This window comes from Castanea sativa, chromosome 7 (genome assembly GCF_040712315.1).
Source record: "Castanea sativa cultivar Marrone di Chiusa Pesio chromosome 7, ASM4071231v1".
Classification (NCBI taxonomy): Eukaryota; Viridiplantae; Streptophyta; class Magnoliopsida; order Fagales; family Fagaceae; genus Castanea; species Castanea sativa.
Genome location: NC_134019.1, coordinates 24,296,444 through 24,322,963, shown reverse-complemented (window position 1 = coordinate 24,322,963; position 26,520 = coordinate 24,296,444). Strand labels below are relative to the sequence as shown.

Here is a 26,520-nt window from a genome sequence, read left to right as displayed (position 1 = left end):
TGTTGTTTGCTATTTGATTTTGTTTCTAGGTCTCAAAGATTGTAAATTTATTTGTTGGTCATCCTATTGATTGATTATACTGTTTTGATTTTAGTTTATTATATCATGCTATTATGGTTTTAGTCGATTACCTTGTTGTTGTTGTGATTTTAGCATTGAGAAAGCTGATGTTGTTGTTTGATTATCCAATCTAATAAGGCATTTTATAATTCATATGTTTTATAAATTCTATATTTATAAGGGTTTAATGTAGTCTTTGGGGGGAAAAATAAGCCCTTTGTACAGAAAGACCCAATTAAAAAGAAGTCAAAATGGCTCAAAATGCTATTTTTTAGAGGCCAAAAGCCCAAATTTTAGAATATTAATTTTTAAAAGCCCAGCCCACACAACCAAATGAACTGCACCGAGCCGTCAAGATTAACCGCACCTTGTGTAGACCGGTTCTTACCCTTAGAAAGTAAGGTGCAGTCAAGCATAGGGTGAAACCGCACCCTCTAGGCATGGTGCAAAAAACCTCTCCAAAATCGACTGCATCGAATTGCATACACCCCTATGTGACACCACAAAAAATATCCTTACCATTTGTATTATCACTTGAACTCTGCCAATATATAGAGTTTAATGAGCATAATTACAAAAATGATTGATTTTTTTTTTTCTCTCTCTTTCTAGGAGTATACAATGACAAATTATTGAAATAGTGTAGATGGAAAGAATCTCTTGGTATATCACATATGCTTGCAACAATATAAATTATTCAAATATTTTTAGAAAGTCCCAAGTAAGAATTCTTAATTTTACTACCTTCATCGAGAAAATTGTTTCCCCTCATGCAAAACTTGCCTAGATGTTTATCTGGGGAAGCAATCAATATTTGGGATCATCATTTACTGCTTGAACCGGGTTGTAGTAAGATTGTGTCTCCTAGAGCCGGTTCTAATGTGGTTCGGGTATGTGACTTGTGTCTTCCAAATTCAAGGACTTGGGACCCAGGTAAATTGGCTAGCTGCTTTTTACCCTGGGAAGCCGAGAAGGTAGGGGGTATTTATGTGGGAGAGGCTGAGGCAGAGGATATCTTGATCTGGCCATTATCTCCATCTGGGAGTTATAGTGTGCGGAGTGCATATCGTATGCTTGTGGAAGCTGAAAATTTTGCCTTGCCAAGTTCTTCTTCTCCAATGTCCTTGAATAACATTTGGAAGCTTAAAGTTCCCAACAAGGTGCGCCATTTCTTGTGGAGAGCAGCGAGAGTCTCTTCCTACAAAGCAGAATCTGAAGCTGCGGCATCTCCCTCTAGATGATACTTGTGATGGCTGTAATGATCAGTCAAAATCCTTTATGCATGTCTTATGGCTCTGCGATTAGGCTCGGGCTGTGTGGTTGTCTGTCTCTGATTTTCTTTTCTTAACTCAGAAGCGTTGCAGGTCTTTCTTGGAGATTTTGGAGACTTTGTTCTCTGCTAGGTCAAGTTTTTGATGTGCCTTGTTTGCTACAATCGCTTAGTGTTTGTGGGAACGCCAGAATCGAGTTAGGGAATGTCAACGAACCTGACAGCTCCATGAGGTTGGTGATAGAGCTCGGGATTTCGTTCAAGAGTACTGGGATATTCACTCTAAGGAGAAGCCGATCCTTATTCGTCCTCCTGTAGTTCGGTGGTCTCCTCCTCCAGCTGAGTGTTACAAGATTAATTTTTATGCAGCTATCTTAGAAGGTACAAACCAAGTAGGGATAGGGGTGGTGTGCAGGGACTATGAAGGCCATGCCTTGGCTGCTTTGAGTTAGAATGTGGCATTGGTGCAATCTATAGAAATGGCAGAGGCTTTGGCAAGGAAAAGGGCAGTTGAGTTTCTTTGATGTGCAGATTGAAGGTGATTGTCTTCGTGTCATTCAGGCTTTACAGGATTTGGATCGTTGCTTTACTCTCTTTGGTCATAATATTGAGGAGACTAAGAGGTTGGGTAGTTTTTTGTGACGGTGTCAGTTTCATCAAGTTCGACGGAATGGGAATCGATTAGCTCATAGTCTTGCTAAGTGAGCAGCTTTAGCTACAGATACTGATATTTGGGTAGAGGATTTACCTAGTGATTTAAATGATGTATTCTAATTGGATTTGTCTTAGTTTTGTTAGTTCTTTTTTTCCTTAATAAAATTTTGCTTACCTTTTGTTCGAAAAAAAAAAAAGTTTATCTGTATCAATACTTTATTTTTTTGAGGAAAATCTGTAACAATACATAAAATAGAAAAGTTACATAGAATCTTTTGTTTTTTTTTTTTTGGTCGGAAAAATACAGAACTACACATCGAAAAGGATTTATATATATATATATATATATATAAACTTTTTTATTTTTTTTTTAAAGAAAGAAGTATTAAGTATCGTTTTGTCTTCTCAAAAAAGAAAAAAACTAGGTATTTTGAATGATTTGAACAAGAAACCCTTATACTTGTTTATAAATTTATTCTTAATAATAATTTTTTTATTACTATACAATTATTAATATAAAAAATATATAATAAAATAAAAGATTAGATTATAGAAATAATTATTTCTAAAAAATTAGAAAGTTATTTAAAGGAATTTCTTTATACCTTTTCCTAAAGTAGAAGAAAGTGTTCCATTTGTTCTTGAATAGGCTTTTGCTTCCTCATTAAATATCTTGGTAGAAGATATGATTTCTTGGAATTGCGGTTTATTCATTTTTAAATAAGTTTGTAACTCAATGAGAAATTTCTTTACCTGTCCAATTGATTTTTTTTTTTTTGTTGGAAAAATACAAAACTACACACCGAAAAGGATATATATATATATATATATATATATATATATATATATATAAAAACCTATCGTTCGGATAAATCCAAACCATTTGATATCTAATGTCTCTTTTATATTAAAAGCGAAGGCAAGAGTTAGGTAAATTTCTTTAGGCTGGATCCGTTAGATTTCTTTGGTCAACAATTATTTAATAGGTTTCGTTTAGACAATTAAGTCTACAAAAATTAATTGGAAAATTCCAGGATTATATTTATACATAACCTTTGCAAAATGACACAGTAATGAATATCACTAGTAAATTTTAAATGAATATCTAATTTTTATTATTTTTTAAAATTGGTGACAAATCAACTTGCAAAAGCTAAAATTTATTGTATTCTTAATATCACTTAAATTAAATTAAAAAATAATTAATTTTCAATTACAATTAGAGAATATATAATGACTATGATAATAATGACTTTTTTCATTTCTTTTTAGAATAGGATAATAATGACTTATATATATATATATATATACATACATATATATATATATATATATATATACATATACATATATACACACTCACGCACATAAATACACATATATTACCCCCCAAGAGACTAGCCTAGTGGTTTTCAAAGCCTCATGAGATTCCTCATCAAGAAAAAGAAAAAGAAAAAAAAAAAACAACAACAACATCAAAAAAGAAAAAGAAAAAAACATTACGAGATCCAAAGTTCTTGGGTGTGAAACTTCTATCCTTCATCTTGGGAACAGTTCAAAGTGTACATATATACACACTCACGAACATAAATACACATATATTAACCCCCAAGAGATTAGCCTAGTGGTTTTCAAAGCTTCATGAGATTCCTCATCAAGAAAACAAAAAAAGAAAAAAAAAAAAGCCTTACGAGATCCAAAGTTCTTGGGTGTGAAACTTCTAACCTCCATCTTGGAAACAATTAATTCAAAGTGATTCCTCCATTAAATAGAATACAAATCTTTTGTCTAACTGTGAGTATTCCACATTTATATATAAATTTCATTTTCCTTAAACCTTTACAAATGAGATGACTTTTTTTAGTATACAAACTTAAATAGTAACTCAACTGGTTAAAACCTTCTGTATTTAGGGTTCAAATATCTAAGAAGATTGATGGGAATGAGGACTTGAGTTTTTTTTTTTTCTCAAATATGAAATGGAATTATCAAGTGGGACATCATAAAGTTAACCTCATGCCTTAATTTTATCCATAAGATTGTGTTTGGATGGAGGGGGAGGAGAGGAAAGTAGAATGAGATGATCAAGGAAGCTTAAACTTAAGCTTAATGAATCTTGTTTGGATGCCTTTTTTTTTTATTTTTTATTAAGAAAAAGTAAGGTTAAGTTTGATTGATGAATGAAATTATTTTGGAATACATCATCCATATCTAGTTGTTGTTCTTCTACTTGTACATCAAAATATGTAGATAAAACTGCTCTTCTAGTAAGGAAATGAGCAGGTTGATTGCTCTCTCTTTTCACATGATGGAAACTACAACTTTGTAATTAAAGTAGAGGCAAAGTTCCTCTCCCTTACCCTTTACTCTTCTCTCCCTACAAACGTTCAAATAAATTATAAAAACATACTAACAAGAGCAGAGTGGGGGTCAAGAGGGCCCAACCCCCTTGCCCTTTTTCCTTATATATGTCTTCTTCTTCTTCCCTTTTTTCTTCTCCATTTTCAAATTTTTTCTTTAATTTTATTTTATACGTCAAACCTAATTAAAAAAATATTACAAAAAAATGTTTCATATATAAATATATATATATATATATATATGTATATTTTTTTTTGAGATAATTACAATATACTGTTAATCTCACAACTCAAATTCTTCTGCCCCCTCTAAATTCTCAAGAATTTTTTGTATGAGAATGAGCTGATTAAGCTAAAAGGCCCTTGACGTTTCCTATTTTATCTTAAAGTTAAGAGGAAAACTAAAAGCAAGGATTCAAAATAATAATAACAAAGAAAGAAATTTGGAATTGAAGATAAAAAATACAAAGAAATAAAATTAAAAAATGCTACCTTTAAAAGGGTTAAGAGTTCAAATTCTTTATATGATATTAATTATTTTTCACAAAAATAAATGTTTAAGTAATAAATTTAAAAAATAGTTGTGGGGAGTAAAAAGACCCTGATGGGTATATGGGCCTTTGGGCCATACTAAGGAAGGTCGACTTGCTCTTGGGGTTAGAACTTGTTAGTACTATAGGTCGGCCCATACGCCGAGGATCCGAGAGTACAGCCGAGGATGATTTTTCCCCTCGGACGGACATCGGAGATTCCGGGACTTCATTGTAAAGGTTAGGGAATGACACGGTGAAAACCAATGGTAAAAGGGGGTGAACCCTTGAATGTCCTAGAAGCATCGATGCTAGAGAAATACCAAGGATAAAGGCTGCCACATCCACATTAAAGACCCTACACCTACCACCCTGGCCGCATTAATGGGGAAGTGACACCTGAACAGTGGAAGAGAAACTTCTGGTTACTATTCAAAGGCACTGAGAAAAGAAATATCTAGGCTAAGGGGGAGTTAGAGCAACACGTGTACAAAGTATCAAAAAGAAGAGTATTTAAGGAGCAACCTAGAACAGAAAAAGTGGACTAACTTTTTTGTAAACAAGAAAAGAAAGAAAAAAGGGCAAGAGATAATATAAGAACAACTCTCGGCTTACGTCCAAGGAGGTTGATTTACAATATTCCTTGTTGTTTTCAAGTGTTAGTAATCTTTGACTTGTCAATTATTCCTTAGTCACTTCTAACCTGGGTTCCAAGCCCACACTCTACAAATTCACATTGTTTAAGGCTCGTTGGGCCTGAGCCCGTAACTGTTCCTGGGGCCAGGTGCAATTGTGCGCTTACAATAGTTATATATTAAACTTTATAATTTAATATTATTTTTAAGTTGAACTCAAAAGTTTTTGATGCACAAATGGTAATTATAATATGGCTTAAAAGTTCTATGATTTAATCATTTTATAAAGTTAAATACAATTAACATAAGTTGTACTTGGGATTTATTTACTTACTAAAAATCATTACATGAGAATTATAAGTAAAAATTTATTTTAAAAAATTACATCAAGGTTTATTCATATATAAAAAACCATAAAAAATTAACACAATGTAACGGATTGTTATATTTTTATGGGTTTTATAATATTAAAATACAACTTAGTATTCATATGAGTATCATTTTTTTATTATTATTTAAATTGGTTAAGTACTATATTTATTGAGTACGCGCCTGTGCATAATATGCGTATCTACGTGTCCACAATTATATATATATATATATATATATATATATATATATATATATGTGTGTGTGTGTGTGTTTTTTTTTTTTTTATAAATTATAAATTCTTCCCCACTTTAAGTCAAATCCTAGCTTCGCCATGCATACTTCCAATATACCATGTTCTTCCATTGAATGTATGAATTTTTTTTCAACATTTTTCGTGATATATATGCCTTGTTTGTAACTTTAGGGCCAAAATAGCAAATTAGCCATAGGTTCCAAACAATATAATTAGCAGTTACTGATTACAAACTAGATTTTTTACTAGCATCTCGAGTCTAAGAGACTCTATTTTGGGTCTATAAATCGAGTTTTTGAGAGTCTATTTTTTGGTTTAATTTCATCTGATGTGGCATATTTTTCACATGTGGTGTCTAATTGGAAATCGAGTATTAGAGACTCGATTTATATCTTATATCTATTCTCCTTTTCTCTCGATTTTTTTGCATTTCACGTCTGGCTCTCCATCTACTTCTTTCTTCCTCACTACCTCTCCATTGCTTCTTTCTTCCTCCTCCACAGTGATCTGCACAAGCCAAGCCGCCATAGACCCATCGCCGCCGCGCCCAGGTCGTGCGACCCAGGTTTGGTCGCGCGGCCTGGGTCATGCTACCCAGGCCGCGGATCTGGGCGTGCGGACCTAGGTCGCGCGACCTGGGCGTGTGGCCTGGGTCGCGTAGGCGCAGGTCTGCGCGCCCAGGTCGCGCGACCAGGCCGCGGATCTAGGCAGCCATGGATCTGGAGGCGTTGATTCTTTTTTTTTTTTGATGGGTTATGCTCAGTCGTGATCTTCCTAGTGGATGGATTTTGACCTTCCTGGTGGATGGATTTTGACGTGGGATAGGTGGGTTTTGGTGGTTGTGTATTTTAGGGAACAGATGGTGACTTAGAATTGATTTTTTTAGGCTGGTAAATCGAGTGTTAGAGACTCGATTTCCAGGTAGACTGCCACATCAGACCATTGCCATATCAGACTATAAAAGTCGACCCTCAAAGAGTCGATTTATAGACCCAAAATCGAGTCTCTTAGACTCGAGATGCTAATAAAAAATATAGTTTGTACTCAGTAACTGCTAATTATATTGTTTGGAACCTATGGCTAATTTGCTATTTTGGCTTAACTTTAGGATTTAGACAGTGTATTACTGTACAGTCTGTACGTCATGACCTATTCTAGTGATTGCATTCTGGGATCATGGATCATATTTTTGCGTCACACAATATCTTAATGAACGTTCGTGTAGATGGGCAATTCAGCCTAGCTAGTACAATTTTAAAACAAATCTAGGACTCTGGAAATTGACTTTTCTTTCTGTATCATTTTCACATTTCTGCTTGAGAGTGAGACCAACCCAACTTCACTAGCTAGTCCAGACTGTAGCCACTTAAACGAACTAGGAAATCTGTATTTGGTGCTTAGTTGCAATGGTTAAAGACAGTCCTCAAGGTGGCATCTCCCTCGCATTAGTTTCATAGTAATTAATAATTTAATACTATTAAAGATGGTTTTGAGGTTCTTATTATATCACATACAAAATCATCTCCTATTAGTTTATGGTTTGCATAAAATTTTATCTATTCCAAATAAAATTAGTTTTTAAAACATTTCTAACCTTTTTCAATGTAGATTCTCAAACAAAAAAAAAAAAAAAATCCATTGTAATACCAATTTGTGTTTTGATTTAATAATAAAGAGCACAATCATTAGAAGCGGACATTATAAATTGACACTCTAATAAAAAAAAAATACTGAGACAAAGGGGCAATGCCTTTTATTCTATGGCCTACTTCAGATTGGATTAGCTTGGTTCATATATATGATCATATCTAAGATCGATGTCTATAGTAGTATATGTAAAACAAAGTAAATACAGTTGTATCATCATGTATGTAAGAGACTAAAAAAAAAAAAAAATTTAGGAAAAGATAATAACTTTTTTTTTTTTTTTGGGAGGAAAAAGGAAAAGGTAACAGCTGTATGTATGTAAACGATTTTAGAAGTAAATCTAAAGTTCCTTTTTTCGATCAAAAAATGTCTAGTATTTTTCGTTAATCTATTGTTAAGGAAGTTAAACTCAATTCTAATTCCACTTTATTAAGATATTAACCAGCCTCAAATATGCTATATTATGACCAGGTCAAATGATCATTAATTATAAACCTATAAATAGATAATTATGTCATAGTAATCATCCACACAGTAAAGAAGATTTTGTAACGTCCAAATCTTTGATTAATAATACAAAGTAATTGACAATTAAGACACACAAATGATAGTTTTAGTAGTAATTAATTACATAATTAACGCAAAAGACCCTATATAAGTACCCACTTTTCAGTTTTCCCGGCAGAACGAAGCACAAAAAATCCAAAAAAACAACAAGTATTTTTCTTTTCAGTCTGATTGGTTTAGCTATGGCAAAGCAAAATCTTAGCATGGGTCGCAAAAAGACAGGGTGTACAAAAATTCTGAGCAAAAGTCATCGACATGTTACATTCTCCAAACGTCGGTCAGGGCTTTTCAAGAAAGCTAGTGAGCTTTGTACACTTTGTGGGGCTGAGATTGCCATTGTTGTTTTCTCACCAGCGGGCAAGGTTTTCTCATTTGGTCACCCCAACGTTGAGCCTATACTTGATCGTTTTCTTACTGGAAACCCTAAATTGGGGTCCAAGAAACACCAGCTCATTGAAGCTCATCAAAATGCTAATGTTCGTGAGCTCAACAATTATCTCACTCAAATTATTAATCAAGTCGAAGCTGAGAAAAAGTATGGAGAAGCACTTGACCACATGAGGGGAGCTAACCAAAGACAATGCTGGTGGGAAGCTCCAATCAATGAGCTTGGGCTGCATGAGTTAGAGCAATTAAGGGTTTCGATTGAGGAGCTAAAGAAGAATGTAGCAATACAAGCCAACGAGATTTTGTTTCAGTCTACTCCTAATTCTTCACTACACTTGGAGATGAATGGTATAGAATATGTTGATTTTCTTGAGAGCAAACATAAAGTTGATGCTGCTTCTACTATCCCTAATGCCTACGATTTTGCTTATGGGGATCTGCTTTAATTTTTATTGAATTGAATTTCTATGCATTTCTTTTCATCTTCCAGTGTTTTTTCCGTGTTTTTTCAATGACTTCCTAGCTACTAGTTATGCTCTAGTCATTGGTTCTTCTTTCAGTTATGGTTGTAACTTGTAAATAAATAAGTATGAGTTTTAAAATAATGTTTATTGTTACAGTTGCTATTGGAATGGTCATAATCATTTGTTGACGTGATCGTTAACCGAGGTGAACCTTGCAAAAAATGAGAAAAGCCTTGCACTAGAAAAGTAACCTATGATAAGAATTAATTACAGTTAATTAAAGTCATAATTTTGTTTTGTGTTTGGATTAGCTTATTTTCATTAGTATTCTCTATATGATTTAATTTGGATATCGAAATAATGAAAATACCATGACCAATCTACCTTGTTAGTCGAATAAGGATCATCTCCATTTAAAATGAATCCAACTCATCGTGTTTCATGTTATATATTGTAAATTTAAAGTGAATGTAGTAACACTTTATTTAAAATTCTAATCGAAAATACATGACATCATAATATATTGTAAAATAGACTTTCTCAATTTTTGGTGCAATGCGTAAGAACCTAATACTAGCGCTTCACTAATCAAATCAACACATAAAAAACCATTGAGGAGCTTTATTTTAGGGCATTGATTAGGTTAATTAGCTCCGGAAGAAGTTGCTTTATTTTTTTCTATTTCTTGACAATCAAGAAGCTGTCTTCGTTACCACCGCACATCCTTGGTGCGATAATCACTCTACAAGTATAAGTGCTTGCGAGGTGTGGGGGGCAAGGGTCAGAGTTCAAGTTTCTAGGAGGGAACTTTACACACATATACACTTAGATTATGCTAGGGTAGAATTTCTATCTTGTATTAAAAAAAAAAAGAAAAAAAAAGCTGCTTTTGTTAATAAACAATGACAATATGTCTTCAAAAACAGAATACGTTTATCCTCTAACATATTCATACAGGAAGGAATTTTTTTTTTTTTTTGGGAATTCTATATGGATGCGGTCAGAATGGAGCTCCAACGATTACTGATTATTATTATTTTGAAAGGAAACAAATTAATTAAAGATTATGTGGAAGGAGTTTAAGACGAATATAGATAAACAAGCCTACAAGACTATTAGGAATTTATTGATATTTGCTATTTTTGGTCGTTAATTATATTGGGCATTGCTGATTTTCGCTAGAGTAAACCTAGAAGCATTTACCATAATTGAATAATGCTAGGAATACAAACTTTTTTTTTACAAATTACTAATGTAGTAAGTGGTTATTGGTAAATGAAAAAAGTGTTGTTAATAGTGAACCTAGGTGAAAACTAATAAAAAGTTGGCTACATTAACAGTTTGTAAAAATATTTTAAAATAATTTGTAGTTGTAGCATTACTCATCTCAATTTTCTTATAGATTAGTGATATTTCTTTTCTGTTTTAGCAGAATTGAAATTATATCTATTGTGGGGTGGAGGAGTCTGTTTTAGCAGAGTCTTTAAGGCCCACAGGCCAGTTCACACTACGAGGGGTGGAGGAGTCGTCCGAGGAGGAGTGTCTCCTCGGACGGGTCCAGTAAATGTTATGGGCCATGCCAAGGGGTTTGGAGACAGAATTTTGGAAGATCTGTTGAGTAAAGGAGTGATCCATGCGATGGTTAGAAGGAAGAATGTATGAGAAATATCAGAGGAGAAAAAACTGCTACCACCGCATTAAAGACTCTGCACTTACCTCCTTAGCCGCATTAATGGAGAAATACCTCTGAACAGTGAGGTTCAGCCTTCCAGCTGGTATTTGAAGGTTTCAAGAAGGTGCTGGATGGGACAAGTATCTAGTTAGGAGATTTGTGATACACGTGGAAGAAAAAAGGAAGAAGAGGATAGATGCAAGAGAAGAAGAGAGATATAAAAGGGGGATGATGGTAGAAGAGAGGGAGAGGGAATACTTAAACGGTAGTTGCAACATTGTTCTAAAAAGAAAAGAAAGGCAATATAAGTGGTCCTCGGTTTACGTTCGAGGAGAGTTTCTTTGCTATTCTCATCTATTGAAAACACGGATGACGACAATCTAGCCTGATTTCTCTCTTTATCCAATATCCATAATCTAGGTTTTAAACCCACACTCTACAAATCTTATTTTATAATGCTCTTTGGGCCTGAGTCCGTCCAGTGATTGGATCGGGCACAAATTGTGCACTCACATCTATAACATAAAAGGATAGGAATTAATTTCTAAGTCATTTATTAAAATAAATAATAAATGTATTAATGTTACTTCCTCTGGAAAATGATTAAGTGCTTTTAGAGTACATAGTGATATGGTAGTTCCTCTTATTATATGAATGGCGAATTACATATTGAATTTAATTCATGGAATTCATCATTCAAGCGAAGCATTTAGGGATTCATCCTTTCTATTTTTAGTTTGTGTAATGCATTTTGAGTTTCATGCATTTCTCTTGATCTAGGATTTACATTGCTAGTTGCTAGGTTTTCTCATGCTATCAAAGGCCTAAAATAATGCCCCTAACCCTCCCCATTCTAAACCTTTCATTCCTTCTTTTTGAAGTTTTGGTCCTTTGGTTCAGACCTTCACTATTGCTACTATAAAGTTATGATTTACAACTATTTTGTGTTGGCTTTAATTCCGTGCCAAATTTGATTGTAATTTTATTCAATCTCTTACACCCTTGTATTTATTGTGGGATTTAATTGTAAGGGTTGTGTGATAGAGAAAGAGAGTGTGAAGACTCAAGCATTTGAAGACAGAAGAGTTTCGCGGGTAGCTCGCGACTAAGCATCCCGCGAAGTGATGCATGTGCCTTGCACATGACTAGAATGTAAAAAGTCATGACAGATGCTGACAGTTGGTTTTTGCGAGTGTTTCGCGGGTAAGGCCTTTCCACGAGATACTCGCGAAACAGTCTGTTTTTCTATTTTGTTCTATCTGCTCCATTACATCCTCATACACACTATATATACCATTATTACCCACATATTGAGTAGAGAGTTTTTCAGAAGAGAAAACCCTAGCCTCAAATCCTTGAGAGTGTGAGATTGTCACACCCATAATTCTACACACCATCCATTGTGGTTTTCCTCTACTTCTACCTCTCCATTTCCAAATCCTTGAGAGGTTGGTAACCCAAACACTTACCACACCCATACTGAGTGTCTAGTGAGTTTTTGGTGCTGCTAGGAAGCATTGGAAGAAGCCAACCTTTGGCGGATGCAATTAGGCGCATTGCGGGATCCGGAAAGCTAGACAAGACACAGTTCCGAGAAGCCTTGTTGGAGTAGGAGCTTGGAGGGCTTAGGTGCACTGGGTAGACTAGGCTTGAATGGTCTTTTGCTATTCGTGTATCCCAACTTATTGGCTAGTGGACCGATTTACCGCTTGGATGGTGGCAAAGAGGTTTTTTACCAAGTTCTTCAGCTTCCTCTTCGATAGCACATTGGAGTGTTATCTTGTGTTTGTATCTTTCTTCCCTACTCTTTTATCTTTCTTTTTACTGCTGTGCTTTATTGAATATGGTTTAGAGTAGTTGTTTTGTTTGTTCATTCGCATTTACTTTATTTTGCACTTAGTTTAAGTTAGAGTAAAATCAATCGAGCCGTAATTTTTTTTTTAATTTGGGGTCTAAACAGCTCTTGTGTTTTTATCATAAATCCAAGCTTTCAATTGGTATCAAAGTGGGTGCACTTGTTGTGGTTTCATTACCTAAGTGTGATCCAAGACCCTTTTTGTGATGGATCGGTCACAATCTCTCAATGCTCCACCATTCTTTGATGGGAGCAACTATGCCTTTTGGAAAGTCCGTATGAGGACATTTCTTTGTTCTATAGATGAGTCCGTATGGGATTTCGTTGAGAATGGGTATGTTAGACCCATAATAGCTAAGTCCGAATGGGACAAGGCAGCACTTGCTTTGGCAAATGCCAATAGCAAAGCAATTAACGCTATATTTTGTGGTGTGTCTACTGATGAATTTCACAGGATATCACATGTGAAGACCGTTAAGGAAGCTTGGATGATTTTTGAGACTACTTACAAAGGTACCAAGAAAGTCAAGGACACAAAACTTTAAATGCTTACCACACGATTTGAAGAGCTTAAGATGAGTGACGATGAGTCATTTGATTCATTCTATGGAAAGCTTAACGAAATTGTGATTGCCAAGCTCAATCTCGATGAAAAGATTGAGGATGCTAAGGTGGTGAGAAAGATCTTAAGGTCCTTACTGGAGAGCTGCCGTGCAAAGGTTACTGCTATAGAAGAAAGAAAAGATTTGGATGAGATTAAGATTTAAGAGTTAATTGGATCTCTCCAAACATATGAACTTAGACTGCCTTCTCATAAGCCAAGAAAATCACTTGCACTCAAAACCATCAATGAGAGGATGGATGACTCTTCCAAAGAAGATGATGTGGAGAAAGAAGTAGCATTCCTTGCAAAGAACTTCTGAAAATTTTTGAAGATAAAGAACAGTGGGAAGTCCTTTAGCAAAGGAAAGTTCTCATCATCCAAAGGTGGTAGAAAGGAGTTCAAGAGAAAGATGGGAAGGACTCTCAATCCCTCCAAGGAGTTGTGTGCTTTGAATGCAACGACCATGGATACATCAAGAAAGAATGTCCCAACTACTTAAGAGGGAAGGTTAAGGTATTTGCCACTACTCTTAGCGACTTCGAAAGCTCAAATTCAAACACGGAAGAAGAGTGTGACAGCGGCGGGAACTATAGGGCTTTCATGACAATTACCATCGTTGAATCTAAGGATGATTTGAGCAATTTGGTAAATGAACTTGGTGAGCATTCTGAGGGTGAGAAAGTTGAAGAATTGGAAGATGAAGATGTATGCCAAAATGAAGGAGAGAGCAACCTTCAAGAAGCATATGATTCTTTGCTAGACGATTGTGGAAAAAATGTCAAGGTTGCGAACCATGTTTTGAGAAAGATGAAGAAGATTGAAGAAGAGTATAAGTGTACTCTTGTGCAACTTAAAGAGGCAAAATGTGAAGTAGAAGGACTCAAGGGAAAGCTAGTTGAAGCTTACTTTAAGATCAAGTTTCTAGAACATGAAATAATCTAAGCTAATGTTAAGGTTGAGCGTATCTCCACCAAGAAACTTGACGGTGTGTTGTCTTCATAAAAATCTTCACATGACAAGACCGGTTTAGGTTATACTAGAGAAGGATGCTCCAGCAGGGAACTAAAGAAGGAAGTAAGGTTCGTATCAGCCAAGAGTGTTGAGAAACTTAAAGAAGTGATGCCTGAGACTGAGACCCTTGCTACTGATAAAAGAACCATTGGTGTAAGACCAAAAGATAAAGGGAAGTCATTACCCAAAAATCAGAGGGGACCTCAAGTGAAGCATGTGTGTCATCATTGTGGCATTCAAGGGCACACAAGACCTAACTGTTTCAAGCTTCATGCACTCAAGAAAGTTGACTCCATGCGTGGCCAAGAAAGTTCAAAGAAGAAACCAAAGGGAACACAATCTAAGGGAGAAAATGAAGGACATCTCATTGGAGATGTCATGGAAATGCTGAAGAACATCTCTCTATGGGAGAAAAGAACCATTGGTGTAAGACCAAAAGATAAAGGGAAGTCATTGCCCAAAAATCAGAGGGGGCCTCAAGTGAAGCATGTGTGTCATCATTGTGGCATTCAAGGGCACACAAGACCCAACTGTTTCAAGCTTCATGCACTCAAGAAAGCTGACTCTATGCGTGGCCAAGAAAGTTCAAAGAAGAAACCAAAGGGAACACAATCTAAGGGAGAAAATGAAGGACATCTTATTGGAGATGTCATGGAAATGCTGAAAAATATCTCTCCATGCCTTGCTAGCTTCACTTCGAGGTTGAAAAGCTATGTTGGTCGCGCACCTCCATGAAGGTTCTCACCCAAAACACTCGAAAAGTGTGGGTGAAAAAGGGTACCCATGCATGATTTTTCCTATGCCCATGTTTTAATTCTTTCAATATTTAGGGTCCTAGGTTCATGCATCATGTCTTGCAAAATCTTCTTGTGTCATTGCTTCTGATTCATAGCATGTTTCTTTTGCTAGTTGCTTTTTGCTTTTGCTTTTGTTGATCTTACTTTTCTTGCTATGTTTTTTAGTATGTTGAAAAATTCAAAAACTCTAAAAAATTGAAAGTTTTTCAAAAAGTTTGATTGCTTGTGTTGTGTATATCACATGTGAGTTTGGCCTAGTACTATCGTACTAATGGTGTAGTGCATTTACGAGCTTAGCTTGTTTTGTATGCACATCTATCTCTATGGAAAAATCTTGAAATCTATGTGTGATTGTTGTAAATCGATCTTCAAGCTTGTCAAATCTCAAAAAGAGATATTGAACTGCAAAAGCCATCGCACATACTAGTATTTGACTAAGAAAAAGGGAAAGCAACTTATATTGAAATGTATGGTGCCTCAAAAAGCCAAAGGCTTACTCACAAAGTTGAAATATCAAAAGTTCAGGCATTGATCTCAAAATGAGATGTATTTTTGTTCAAAATTATCAAATGTTATAATTTCTAAAGAAGCCAAATGAAAAGCTTCAAAGAAATGTAATCATTTTCTTGTGGGAGATCATATATGTTCATTTCTATAATTGAGATAGTCCACTTGACTTAGTATTAGTTGTGTATGACTTGATTGAATTGATCATTGAAGCTTCACTCTAGCCTAAGGACTATTCCTCATTTGATACTTACACACAAGACACAAGACTTTGTTCAATGAATGCTTATTTCATTTGTGTGATTGTACATGATCAAATGTGATGTGTATACTTAATTTCTTGCCGATCACACCCAAAAAGATTTTTGAGTATTTTATATGTTTTTGAAAGTGTACTTTCGTACTTTAAGTTTTTGTTCAAAATGCATTTTTGTGTTTTTCTTCAAAAACTGGTTCAGAGGCATTCTTGCGAGTAGCTCGCGACTAAGAGCTTCCCGCAAAAAGTGTTTAAGAGAAAACTAAAAATCTCAATTTTCACATAGAGAGTATCGTCTCGCGACTTTTTCGAGACCAAGCTCTTCCCGCGAAAAGTTTTTGAGGCAAAAACTGGAAAACACAAATTCATACAGAGTCTTTCGCGACTGTTTCGCGACTAAAAGCTTCTTGCGAAAGTGTTTGTGCTTCAGTGGTGTTTTTTGTGAGTAATTTCGCGACTGTCTAACTCTCAAAAAACGCGTGTTTTCAGTTTTATAGGGCTAATGTGACTGAGTTTTGTAACACTCTCTTTTTTTCCTCACACTGCTTCTCTAGAACCTCTCTCAACCCAAATCTTATTTCCTCTCGAAACCCCATCATTTTCAAGTTTTTTTTTTTGCAAAATCAACTTCAAGGTATGTTTTCTAAAACTTTCTTTTCATGTTTGTCTTAGATTATGCAGAAATTTTTCTAGGGTTATACATTCTGGGGATTTTCAAAACAAGGGTTGGGTTCATGTTTTTTAAGCAAAAGTTTTTCAAAATTTTGATTGGGCTGAGTCCCATTTGGTTTGTGTGTATCTGTGTTGGCCCCTTGTGGCATTTTAAACATCTATTGAAGCAGATTTTGTCCTATTCATGCGTTATTCATAGGTGTTGCTCACTGTTGCATGTTAGGTGTTTGACAGAATGTCCTAGTGACATCCTTGTGTTGTTTTGGACTCAAATGAGTTCCAATGCTTGTGTTTACTATTAATTGAACATGTTTTGGTCAATGGGTGTGTGTTTTACACACTGTGCCCATTTTGTGCTTCACAATGTCATGCCATCCATCCTCTAGGCACACCCCATGCACCTCATGCTGCACTCACATGCATCAGCACATGCACACACATGCACAGTCACTTTCTTCATGTATTATGCTTCTGTGTATATATTTTTAACACTTATAGCATGCTGTTTTAAGGTTGTTATGCTATGTTTTAAGCTGTTTTTACTTATTTGTTTTGGACTAACTTGAATCTAATCAAGTTTTGTGGTCTGTTTTGTGTTTCTGTTATTTCTTTTTGTGCTTTTATGTCTGTTTGTGCAGATGTCACCCTTCAAGAAATCAGCTGTCAAAGGGGGAAATAGCAAAGGGAAAGAACCAGTGACAGATCTTGACAGTTTTACCCCGAAGCTAAAGAGGACCAGATCTTCAATAGGGCTTTATGATGTTGGCAAATTTAGGTCATACGCAGCATCTCAAGTTTATGAGAAATATTTCAAAGATGCCCCCTTGTTAGTTGAAAGAGCAGTTGACCAAGCCTCTCTTCTAGATATGAGCATCCCAAAATGGTTTACTACCAAGGATTGGAATTTCCTTCTGTCAAGTTTTGATGAACCATACGAGAAAATGGTGAACGAATTCTAAGCAAATGCCATTGCTGAGGGAGATGAGCTAAAATGTTGGGTTAGAGGAAAGAATTTCACAATAACTCCAACCTATCTTGCTGACATTCTACGTATTAATCGGCCTATGTTTCCGATGCCCTCGGTGTGCGATGATTTATATCCTAAGCATGATTTTCTTTGGGAGACTCTAGGAAAGAACTTGGAATTCTCTTGCAATGGAAAAGCGGTGAGTGTTGCATCACTATCACCTGAATTGAGGCTGCTCACATCAATCATGTTCCACAACCTCTATCCTCTCTCAAGTATCGGTTACATGAATCTTGGTCGGGCTTTATTTCTCCATGACCTAGTCCATGATGAGGAGATTGACATTTGCTCTCATATCTTTCACATCTTACACAAGACAGCTGAAAGGACTGCTTCAAGGAACTGCCTTCCCTTTAGTTGCCTTATCTCAAAAATTCTGAAGCTGAAAGGTGTTCACCCGTTGGAAGATGAGAGACCATACCGACGACCTAATCCAATCAGCACGCGTTCTCTCAATGCCAGCATCAGCCACACCTGAAAGGCACCCAAGCAAGAGAATAATGCTCCTCATGCTAGTTCAAGCTCTAGCTTTCATGCTCTTGATGAAAAGTTAGACATCATTATGTCATCCATTCAAGACATCAACACCAAGCTATCTGGACTTGCTTCTATCATGCACTCTCACCATATTCGCTTCGACACGAAGTTCCCTTCTCTTCAAACTCAATTAGATCAAATACAAAGGAAACTAGAAGGAGATGATGACTAACTCTTTTGGCCATTCCGATCAAAAAGGGGGAGAACATTTTGAGAGGAAGTAACACATTTTGAGGGGGAGCATAGTAGAGTATAGTGTAGCACATGCACTTCATAGACTTTTTGGTTAATTTTTGGTGGTTTAGTTGTTTACTTTCTTTTTCCATAGTCTAGAACTCTTTTATTTACATTGCTTTCTTTTAAAGCTTTAAGTACTTTGTTTTAAATTCAGTTTAATATTCAGTACTTTGTGTTTATCTTATTGCTTTGTAACATTTTTTTATACTTATAGTCTATCTTTCTTGTGCCCTTTGTTGGATCTTGTATCCTTAATGCGAATACTTTGGTATTTTGCATTGGTTGAGTGTTTTGGACATGCAATTGATTCTTGCTTTGGACTTAATAGAATTGCGTGTTCAGATGATCGTTTACTAGTTAAATGATTATTGTAGTCATTCTATAATGACTATTCTTGTATGATCAAGTTATGCTTCATTATTTATATCTTGTTGTTTTTCTTGATTGCATTATACTTGCTTCTATACGTACCTTGTATTCAACTTGTCATGAGCTTAATGAAAGTTTTGTTTGTGTGCAAGTGTTTTAGGATACAGATGTATTCGTACAAGTGCTTCACAACTTCTAGATTAGGTGTGAGTGAGTTTTGCCACTGTTCCCAAACTCACGTTTAAGTTTAGAGTCTGTTATAGGGTGTTTTGTCACGAAATAGCCAAAGGGGGAGATTGTAAAGTTGTGATTTACAACTATTTTGTGTTGGCTTTAATTCCGTGCCAAATTTGATTGTAATTTTATTTAATCTTTTATAGCCTGTATTTATTGTGGGATTTAATTGTAAAGGTTGTGTGATAGGGAGAGAGAGTGTGAAGACTCAAGCATTTGAAGACAGAAGAGTTTCGCGGGTAGATCGCAACTAAGCATCCCGCGAAGTGATACATGTGTCTTGCACATGACTGGAATGCGAAGAGTCATGACTAATGCTGATAGTTGGTTTTCGCGAGTGTCTTGCGGGTAAGGCCTTCCTGCGAGATACCTGCGAAACAGTCTGTTTTGCTATTTTGTCCTATCTGCTCCACTACATCTTCATACATACTATATATACCATCATTACCTACATATTGAGTAGAGAGCTTTTCAGAAGAGAAAACCCTAGCCTAAAACCCTTGAGAGTGTGAGATTGTCATACCCACAATTCTACACACCATCCATTGTGGTTTTCCTCTATTCCTACCTCTTCATTTCCAAATCCTTGAGAGGTTAATAGCCCAAACACTTACCACACCCATATTGAGTGTCCAGTGAGTTTTTGGTGTTGTTGGGAAGCATTGGAAGAAGCCAACTTTTTGGCGGATGCAATCAGGCGCATTGTAGGATTTGGAAAGCTGAATAAGACACGGTTCCGAGAAGCCTTGTTAGAGCAAGAGCTTGGAGGGTTTAGGTGCACTGGGTAGACTAGGCTTGAAGGGTCTTTTGCTATTCGTGTATCCAACTTATTGTCTAGTGAATCGATTTATCGCTTTGAGGGTGGTGGAGAGGTTTTTCGCTGAGTTATTCAGTTTCCTCTTCAATAACACATCGGAGTGTTATCTTGTGTTTGCATCTTTCTTCCCTACTCTTTTAGCTTTCTTTTTAATGCTGTGCTTTATTGAATATGGCTTAGAGTAGTTGTTTTGTTTGGTCGCTCGCATTTACTCTATTCCGCACTTAGTTTAAGTTAGAGTAAAATCAACCGAGCCGTAATTGTTTTTTAATTTGGGGTCTAAACAGCTCTTGTGTTTTTATCACAAATCCGAGCTTTCAACTACCTACTATGGAAGCCTCTAATCTTTTTTTTTCTGACAATATTTGTTGAAAGGGTGGTAATCATCATCATTCTCAATCAAAAAGCCACGTACACAAAATTTTACTATTTTTCCACTCTTAAAGATTACTAGTAATACTTAGTACTTTGTCAATTTAGATTGAACAAAACACATATAGGATAAAGTTTTTTTTCAAACCAGATTGAAGGAATTGTTATAATTATACAAGATATTTTGATTTATTCACAGCATGTATGAGTGTTTTGTAAAGAAATGACATATCTCCATAACTTGATGATGAGATTTCAATTGAAGTCTTGAAAGAGAGCCCTTGATTTCACAAAACAAAGGTGGTTGATAAATGAGCAGTGTGAGCGCGTATTAAGGAGAAATATACTCTCAAAGCCTCATAGCAGCCATATAAGAAGGGAATAAAAATATAATGAGCCAATTGCCATTTATTTAGAGTTGAGAAATAGAGCTATAAATGAGTTAAGCCAAGTTGAGAATCAAAAATTCAAGTTTGTTCATTTAATTTTATTTTGAACATGAGCTAAGTTTGAGCTTATCACTAAACATTATTACATGTTTAAGTTTCATTCATTTTATTGTCAAACAAGCTTAAACTTATTTGCGAGCTACTTGAATAATTTATTCATTTCTCCTATATAGTAAAACCATGACTAATAGTTTTTTCCCCTTTACAAATCTATGAATTTTTACAATAAATGAATTGTTTATATTATCAATAAACTACAAATAATAATTTGGTACTATGTGAACCTATTTACAAACTTACAAAATCAATTCTCAATTCTATGATTGACCCAAACTTAAACTTGATCATAACTTGTTTGCTTAACAAATGGACATAAACAAATTTTTTCAAAACTGAGCTCAAGCTGTTCATAAATAACTTGGTTCATTTATAGGCTACAACCCCATTATATTTATTTCCTAGTTCATTTACAGTCCCATTGTATTTATTTCATTAGAAGCTCGCATTATCATAACCACTATGAATATGCCAATCTACATAAAATAAGATAATACAATGGGACTGTAATAGTTTATACAATAGGAATCACCTCCAAGTTCAACCCATTATGTAATAGTTTATAAGACCATGCATACAAATGGTAAATTACGTAACTCAATAAATTATTTAAACAAGTTACATTACTATGCATCCACATTGGTGGAGCCATAAATTTAGCAATATGGCTTTACAAAAAACTAGGTTATTTATTTTACCTTCTCACTTTACAACACACTCAATATCAATGGATCTATATTTTTAACTATTTGATTAAAATAATATAAAAAATTCATTCAAAAGCAGTGTGAACACAACCAAAAGCTATGTTATTTATTTTACTTTCTAATTTTACAATACACCCAATATCAATGGATCTATATATTTAACTATTTGATTAAAATAATATAAAAATTCATTAAAAAGCAGTGTGAACACAACCAAAAGAGATTTTTTTATTTAAAAAACAATGTGAACGCAACAATTAATAATATTATTTTTATGTTTTCAAAAAAAAAAAATATATATTATTTTTATTAAATATGAGCTACAGTACACAACATGGAGCCAAAAAAATATGGCTTTGGCTCCATTAGTGTAGCCACATTTTGGTATTTGGTGGTGCAAAAAAGATCAATATAGCTTTTTAGCACCACCAATACTAGTGCTCCATGCGACTAAAAGTTATATCATACTGTAACTATTTTGGTTTTTTATCTATAATAATTTCAATTTTTAACAAAATAATCATCAAACTTATTTCCTTCTTCATTAGTTAACTAATGAATGGAGTGTTCTACTCTCTACACGAATATTCTCCCCTTTTAGGTAAAATCTAGCACTTCATATTTTTCGATGGAAAACGTAGTATATTTTATTTGTATCACAAAACAAAAATAAAAAGCATTTGATTTTTAAAGTACGAAGAGATTTACATTAATCAAATGAGATATTATTTTTAGAATTTTGATAATTATATCATAAAAAGTTAATCTCGTTCATATAAGAATTTTGATCAACCACAAAATTAGGGTAGCTATTTAACATATAAATATCTATTTTACAAAAATTATTTTTTTAGTACCTCTTTGCTAAAAGCAATATATACATTCACAAAAAAATTCTAAGAATGATAATGAATACCATTATCTTTCAACAATAAACAATTGAGTTTTGATAAGAAAAAAAAAAGCCATATAATTTATAAAGAATTATATAAAAACACAACAAAATGACACAATATTTACATAATACCTTTATAATTTTGTTTTATTTTATTTTTATTTATAAAGAATTAACAGTTCAGTAGTTTTGAAAATATTGTGACAACAATAAGATGTCTTGATAATTTCACAAAAAAATGTTATGTCCACGACATTTTCATAACAAATCATAAGTAGTAAGTTGTTACAAGTTGTTGTTGATGGACAAAAAGGTCTGTGGCACCTGTATCTAAGACCCAAGTGTTGGAGATATAAGCACTTCTATTTACTTCCTTGGCAGCAAAAATACAGAATGCTTTAAGTTAGGAGAATTACCTGCAAGTGGAGTAGTGATTGTAACATTGTTAGCCATTGTTGCTAGAACCACATCAGATGCTAGTACTCCTATGTTTCTTGGACCTCCAATCAAAGCCGAGAGCTTCTGGTATTGGCCTACAGTGAAAGGAAAGGCTTGTGGAGATGAAGACTACTGCACAGGCATTGAATCTGACTCCATATTACCAAGGAAAGCTCCAAACTCAGGTCCAGCAACTTGATTAGCCTTTGGATTCTTTCCTTTGGCCTTGTATCTAGGAGGATATCTATGGAGTTTATAACATTTCTCCATAGTATGCCTATAATTTCACAATGACCACGTACAAGTCTTTCTTTTCCTTTGCCCATTGTACCTTTCCCTCCTCTATAAGAGTTTCCATTGGCAAAATTAGCAGTTCCAGCAATTGACTTGGTTGCAAGGGCAGTAGATTCTACTTAAGTACCATTGAAGTGACCAATTGATCTTTGACTCTCATCTTGAATCAACAAGGAGTATACCTTGTTAATTGAGGGAAGAGGATCAATCAACAAAATTTGACCTCGAATCTAACTATATGACTCATTGAGTCCCATCAAGAATTGCATTACTGAATCTTGCAATTGATATTGTGCAAGTTTCTCATCCCACACCTTTTAGGTAATTTTTCATGAAAATGATGAAATTTTACATGTCTAACCACTACAAGAAATCTGGGTTTAGGTGACGTTTTTAAAACGTCACTAAAAACCCAAAAAAGTCACTATAGACACAAATGGTCTATAGCGACGTTTTCTTTTGCGATGTTCAAAAATGTCGCAATAGAGCCATCACTATAGGTCTATTGCGACGTTTCGAAAAACGTCGCCATGTGTTCCTCTTTAGTGGCGTTCAAAAACTTTTAGTGACGTTTTAGAAAACGTCACTAAATCATAAAACATTTTCGTATATAATGTAAGAAAATACATTTAGCGACGTTTGTAAAAAAGTTGATATAGGATTGATTATTAGGATTTCCTATTACTTTTTAGCGACGTTTTTAAAACGTCACTAAAACCTGCTCGTTATAAATTTTTTAAATATTAAAAATACTATATAAACCTGCTGAAAATTCAACAATAACTTACATAATGTTGTAATAGATCAAATATACCTATTGATCATTGATATTCCACAATAACAAATGTCCAAACTAACACATTAACCATAAATTCATATATATATATATATATATTTATATATATGTTTAATACCAATGCATGAATCATCTTGAATTGAACAAAGCACTTATCTACCTACAAAAAAAAAAAAAAAAAAAAAAAACACCCAAACTATGAAAATATTATAAACAATATACAATAGTTCCAAAATAATTGTGGTTGTTTAAAACAACTATGTAATAGCCCATGAAATCCTTAAAACAATGCATTTATCGCTATATGCTAGTTTCTTGATGGGATGAAGCCTGCAATCTATAAGGAGTTAAAGATTAATGATCTAAACTGAAACCACCCTGAATACAAATTAAGAGTATCTAATAAGTTCATAAAGAAATCATTTTGATTAACAAAATGATAGTTCTTAAAATTTTTTAACACCAAATACATTTCTATCCATATCTTCATTTACACAGCAAATTCAAAACCACATAGTTTTCTAAACATGCAAATAGGATTATATGTAATCTTAAATATACTAAACAGCCATATCAAGTCTATCAATATCCTCATTCACACAAATGGACTAAGTCTTAAAACTCTACAAACTTAAGTAAAGACTATGGGAGTAGAATTACCATAAACTTAAATATAATGCACAACATATTCAAAGCCACTTAGTTTCATAAATTTGCAAATAAGATAACATATAATCTTAAATATAATAAACAAACCATATCAAGTCTATCAATATCCTCATTCACACAAATGAACTAAGTCTTAAAACTCTACAAACTTAAGTAAAAACCATGGAAGTAGAATTACACATACACTAAGATATAATGCACAACATATTCAAAACCACTTAGTTTCATAAACATGCAAATAAGATTACACATAATCTTAAATATAATAAACAAACCATATCAAATCTATCTATATCATCATTCATATAAATGGACTAAATCTTAAATCTCTACAAACTTAAGTAAAAATCATGGAGGCAGAATTACACATACACTTAAATATAGTGCACAATATATTCAAAACCACATAGTTTCATAAACATGCAAATAGAATTACACATAATCTTAAATATACTAAACAAATCATATCAAGTCTATCTATATCCTTATTCACACAAATGGACTAAGTCTTTTTTTTTTTTTGGAGAAATGGACTAAGTCTTAAATCTTTACAAACTTGCAAAAACCATGGAAATAGAATCCACCCAATACAATTATTTTAATCACAAATATATAATGTTTACAAGTATTAAAAAAAAAATCAACAAATATAATTCAGCCATATCCATTCAAATTTCCAAATATAATAAACACTCCTAATATCAATTGTAACGACCTTATAACACCATGCAAGCCACCTGCTTGCTCCAACACAACAATCCATCCAATACAATTATCAATATAATAATATAGAATGCTTATAAGTATTAAAGTCCAATAAGTAATCAACAAACATAACTCAACAATATCCAAATTTTCAAAAAATTAAATAAGTTCCAATATGAATGTAAACCACCTTATAACACCATGCAAGCCACCCGCTTGCTCCAACATAACAATCCATCCAATACAATTATCATAATTACAAATATAAAATGCTTACAAGTATTGAAGTCCAAAAAGTAATCAACAAATATAACTTAAAAATATCCATCTAAATTTTCAAAAAATAATAAACACTTCCAATATGAATGTAAACCGCCTTATAGCGCCATGCAAGCCACCAACTTGCTCTAACTCAACAATCCACCTCAACACAATTATCAACATCTCAAGTACAAAGTTTTAAGAAAAAATTACTTACTATGCTCAAGCCAAGCAAACACCTTTCCAAAAAAAAAATCCAAACTTATCACAATAAATGAGTATTTAACCTACAAAATAAAAGAGGATACTTAAATGATGTGGAAGGCAAATAAAGGTGAGAGAGATTGCACATGATCTTGATTTAGACTCTTTGATTGTAGATTGGATCACTTAAAATAAAAAACTAAAAAAAGGTAAAGAAAAGCATGTTGGATCTTTTACATATCCTAAGAGTCAGAGATATCGTTTAGCCAGAGCTACCGATATGAAGAGGGTCATTATGAGTTTTCATTATATTTTATGGCCAAAGGATAATAACAATTCCAATAAATGTGTATTCGCTTATCTTACCGATATAATGGGCTTTATCATACAGATAAAAAAAAGTAGTCTCATCATAAATTTAAATAGTTTTCACGCTGTTAGGATTTCCATCAAATTTAACAAATAATATATAAAAAATGTGCCTAATAGAATTTCGAATTTTCTATTAAATTTTACTGAGGTTCTAAAGGGCAAGCATGCAGTACTTATTACCAATTATTAGAGGGAGACAAAAATTTTATTGTTCAAGGAGTTGAGCCAAACTCAATTTGCTTGATAAGAAAACACCAGTTCTCACATTAATTGCGAGAATGATCTCGTGGTCCATTAGGTTATTAGTGTCGTGTGGGAGATCTTGAAAAATAAATATAGCAAGTATGAGGTATGTTAATTTATTTAATAAATATGTTATCAAATTAATTTAATAATTATTTACAAGATAAATAAATATATTAAATTAGTAAAAATTGAAAATTTAACAAAAATAATCCAAATAAATATAAAAATTTATATTTCAAATATTTATTATATGTCATAAAT

At 33.9% G+C, this 26,520-nt stretch overlaps 2 protein-coding genes across 2 annotated transcripts; both read left to right on the top strand.

Annotated features, from left to right (window-relative positions):
- Nucleotides 1-8,530: 8,530 nt before the first annotated feature.
- Nucleotides 8,531-9,181, top strand: LOC142644199 (agamous-like MADS-box protein AGL62). The gene has a single exon (XM_075818858.1). The coding sequence runs from the start codon at nt 8,531-8,533 to the stop codon at nt 9,179-9,181; it is 651 nt and encodes a 216-aa protein (XP_075674973.1).
- A 3,751-nt stretch (nt 9,182-12,932) lies between these two features.
- Nucleotides 12,933-22,911, top strand: LOC142644198 (uncharacterized). Its single transcript, XM_075818857.1, has 4 exons — nt 12,933-13,239; nt 13,725-14,113; nt 17,212-17,456; nt 22,656-22,911. Exons 1-4 carry the CDS (start codon nt 12,933-12,935, stop codon nt 22,909-22,911), a joined length of 1,197 nt encoding a protein of 398 aa, XP_075674972.1.
- The last annotated feature ends 3,609 nt before the right edge of the window (nt 22,912-26,520 follow it).

Bases quoted from the DNA above. Each gene is read 5' to 3' on its own strand.
- LOC142644199 (XM_075818858.1), top strand. From the start codon at position 8,531: ATGGCAAAGCAAAATCTTAGCATGGGTCGCAAAAAGACAGGGTGTACA.
- LOC142644198 (XM_075818857.1), top strand. From the start codon at position 12,933: ATGGATCGGTCACAATCTCTCAATGCTCCACCATTCTTTGATGGGAGC. The intron at 13,240-13,724 runs GTACCAAGAAAG...GGTGGTAGAAAG, and splicing joins TTTTGAGACTACTTACAAAG to GAGTTCAAGAGAAAGATGGG. The intron at 14,114-17,211 runs GTTGCGAACCAT...CTGTTTGTGCAG, and splicing joins ATTGTGGAAAAAATGTCAAG to ATGTCACCCTTCAAGAAATC.